The sequence below is a fragment of the Pundamilia nyererei genome, unplaced genomic scaffold (genome assembly GCF_000239375.1).
Source record: "Pundamilia nyererei isolate P.nyererei 1_Seehausen unplaced genomic scaffold, PunNye1.0 scaffold00002, whole genome shotgun sequence".
NCBI lineage: Eukaryota > Metazoa > Chordata > Actinopteri > Cichliformes > Cichlidae > Pundamilia > Pundamilia nyererei.
The window spans coordinates 3,208,788-3,212,413 of record NW_005187403.1 but is presented as its reverse complement, the minus strand read 5'-3'; the positions used below and the strand labels follow the sequence as shown (position 1 = coordinate 3,212,413).

Here is a 3,626-nt window from a genome sequence, read left to right as displayed (position 1 = left end):
TTGTGTAAGCTTAACTCAAGCAGCACCATTGATTGTGTGGAGTCCTTTAACTTTTTTAAAAAGTTTGATGATTTCCCAGACAGAGACTACCATAACCTAATTATCTGCATGCAGAGACACAGTGACACACTCCACCAGTTCATGTGAATAAATGTGACTGTTTATTTTCTCGTACATAGTTGTATTAACCCATCGAAAATTAACACAGAAGTCAGGTAAGATTGCCTCGTACAATGAGTCCTATCATTTGAACTTTGCACCTCTTCAGGATCACGCAGGGAAAACATGTTTACATGCTTGAAAGTGCTGAGTTCGTTGGTCCGGTGTAAGGTGTTCACCAGATTTTCTATAATGATCTGAAGGTTTCTGAGTAACAGAAGTCTATTAAATCTCACAAACTGACAGGGTCAAAACTACAGACAATACATGGTCGGTTTAAAAGAGCATCTGTAAATGAAATGAGCTTGGTGCTGAAAAGCTTAGCTGTTTCTATTAAAAGATCTGAGTGCAGTTACGTACTTCAGTGAAATGAATGCAGTTAAACAAAATCAAGTTGCACTGAGACTGAAATCCACTTTAAAATATTGAGTTGTGCATGCTAATAAAAAAAAACCTTTAAATCACTGAGTTAAGACTGATTTAATCTGGTTACTTTAAAACTAAAATGTTCACTATCTTTGAACTTTGCTCTTCAAACCCACAGTCACAGAAGTGATCCAACCAGCATCAGAAAGGACACTTGTGATTGGTTAGAAGAGTTGCACACCCCGGTCCCTACCCCTATCTACAGTCCACCCTTTTTAAACTTCGGTGAAACACTTACCTGTTTCACTCAGGGCATTAGGTCTCAGTCCCACGCCTGACAGCAACATGTCTGACAAAGGAGCTTTTGATACCAATGTGCAGACCCTCACCAGGTTTGTTCTGGAGGAAGGCAGAAAGGCCCAAGGAACAGGCGAACTGACAAACCTGCTCAACTCCATCTGCACAGCTGTCAAAGCCATTTCCACTGCTGTCAGAAAGGCTGGGATTGCTAACCTGTGAGTATTACATTCTTTTTTTTTTAATTCAGACTCTGAAAGGTAGCAAAAAAAACCCCAGATGCTTCTGAATATTCAGGAAGTTTTCACCGTTTAGCCCTGCAACCAATGGTTATTTATTTTTCTTATTGAATATACTGTACAGTTTAATTATCTTTTGATATTTGGCTTTAGTGCAGCTACATGCACTGCAGCATGCAATCCAATAAAGCAGTTTTAACTTAACCCCAGGCCAAAGGTAAACCTTGCACAAGTGTGCACAAATCCACCTGGGGCAGAGGACAAGCAGATAATAGATTGTAATAGAATATTGTTATCATATTTATTTTATTGAGTTCTTAAATAGCTTCAGAGTGAATAGTTTGTATTTGTGCTTTGAAGATATGGCATTGCTGGGAGCACCAACGTGACAGGGGACCAAGTAAAGAAGCTGGATGTCCTCTCCAATGACCTAGTCATCAACATGATCAAGTCTTCCTTCACCTCCTGTGTGCTGGTCTCAGAAGAAGATGAGAAGGCCATCATTGTGGAACCGGACAACAGCGTATGTGGACTCACACCTATAGATGTATATTAATGTCTGAATAGGTCTAATATGTGTTCTTTTACTTTGAGAATAAAAAAATCCTCTTCTCACCTGACAGGGAAAATACATCGTTTGCTTTGATCCGCTCGATGGCTCCTCCAACATCGACTGTCTTGTCTCCATAGGAACAATATTCGCCATCTACAAAAAGGTCAGTGATGCTGGTAGTGCATGCAGATTCCAAGCACATCGGCTTGTTGTTGTTCAACACTGTAGAGCGGTGTCCCGATCAGCCCTGAGTGAACTAACAACAATTCGAATGACATTTATCTTTGCAGAGAAATAATTGGTCGTCAGAGAATTAAATGTACTCAGTATGCTGACATACCATAAACATAACAGCCAATTCAGTACCAGATCAACACACATTGCTGTCCCAGGGTTAACTGAGAACTAAATAACAAGAGGGCATATGTTTATACCGCTGCCAGTAAGGTGTCCTTGTCCTTACCTGTCCTAACAATATGTGATAGCCTGTGGTTCCAATAATAACTTTAAAGTTTTTGATATCTTTCCACATAGACCACAGATGGGGAGCCATCTGAGCAGGATGCTCTGCAGCCAGGAAGAAACATTGTAGCAGCTGGTTATGCCCTGTACGGCAGTGCCACCATGATGGTCTTGTCCACTGGTCAGGGAGTGAACTGCTTCATGCTCGACCCTGTAAGTTAATAGATGTCGTCAAAACTGTCACCTGACCGTGCGTATATAAGACAGTATACTGCTTTCCCCCCCCTCTGCTTTCCAGGCAATTGGCGAGTTCATCTTGGTGGACCAAGATGTGAAGATAAAGAAAAAGGGAAAAATCTACAGTCTGAATGAAGGATATGCACAGCACTTTTATCCAGATGTGACCGAGTACCTACAAAAGAAGAAATTCCCAGAGGTAAAGCCAATAAAATAAATAAATGAGAATCCTAATGTGGAATTGACCACCATAAAGGTCAATCTCTAATGCTGCATTGAGGAGTAATATGAAGTTAATCTAAGCATAAATTCTACATTTACTTGTTTTCAGGATGGCTCTGCCCCATATGGCAGTCGATATATTGGATCAATGGTGGCAGATGTTCATCGTACTTTGGTGTACGGAGGAATCTTTTTATATCCTGCTAATGTCAAGAGCCCCAAGGGCAAGGTGAGGAGGTGGAGCGTCTAGAAATGGTCATTTAAAAAATAAAAGAGAAAGATTTTCTGATACTTCATATTCTTATCATGTCACTACTGTTTTGTTTTGCTTTTCAGCTGAGGCTGCTTTATGAATGCAACCCCATGTCCTTCATCATGGAGCAGGCAGGAGGCATGGCCACTACTGGAGCCATGAACGTTTTAGACATCAAGCCCACGAGTATCCACCAGAGAGTACCCGTGGTCCTGGGATCCCCTGATGATGTGCAGGAATACATTGCCATCTACAAAAAGCACAACAAATGAGGTACTTGTGTGATTTAGCTTTGTGTACTCATGAAAGGATGTAACATGTAGGACAATAACTACATTTTTTTTTTCAATTTCCCCAAATTTAGCAGGTCAAATGTGGTGGTGAGCAGCCTAAATGGGCAATGACAACACAATCCAGAGGCTCAGTCAGCACATTCACTGCATTTTTCTCGGTCGCTCTGTTGCACTGATGAAGAAACCAGGGGCTTCAGTGGATCTATGAACTCATACTGTGCTGATTCTGTCCTGTTAAAGGGTGTTATTTGTGGAGCGTTACCCTGTATTTTTTAAATAAAAACAAAATGTTTTTCCACGTTCTTCTTACTGGGTTGTTAGGTATGTCTTCATGTAAAAACAATATTTTTTCCTATAAGGACAAAGGTCACATTTCAGATCTGAAAGAAAAAGAACTGCTGAATCCCAGTTTACTGAACAAGCCCAATATTCTGGAGTGGACACTTACACATATTTACATGAGAAAGAAGTCCAGTACATCAAGATTTTTGCTTAAAAATGTGCTCAGTGATGGTAGCATGGGCAGAGCCTGCTCTTTTTCACGC

General features: G+C 40.7%; 1 protein-coding gene across 1 annotated transcript; it reads left to right on the top strand.

Annotated features, from left to right (window-relative positions):
* Positions 1–831: 831 nt before the first annotated feature.
* fbp1b (fructose-1,6-bisphosphatase 1b) lies at positions 832–3,374 on the top strand. Its single transcript, XM_005720168.1, has 8 exons — positions 832–1,040; positions 1,422–1,584; positions 1,685–1,777; positions 2,149–2,289; positions 2,375–2,512; positions 2,645–2,764; positions 2,872–3,061; positions 3,153–3,374. Exons 1-7 carry the CDS (start codon positions 871–873, stop codon positions 3,058–3,060), a joined length of 1,014 nt encoding a protein of 337 aa, XP_005720225.1. The 5' UTR covers positions 832–870; the 3' UTR covers position 3,061; positions 3,153–3,374.
* The last annotated feature ends 252 nt before the right edge of the window (positions 3,375–3,626 follow it).

Coding starts and splice junctions, on each gene's coding strand:
- fbp1b (XM_005720168.1), top strand. CDS start 871: ATGTCTGACAAAGGAGCTTTTGATACCAATGTGCAGACCCTCACCAGG. Junction 1,778..2,148: donor TATTCGCCATCTACAAAAAG/GTCAGTGATGCT, acceptor CTTTCCACATAG/ACCACAGATGGGGAGCCATC. Junction 2,513..2,644: donor AAAAGAAGAAATTCCCAGAG/GTAAAGCCAATA, acceptor ACTTGTTTTCAG/GATGGCTCTGCCCCATATGG.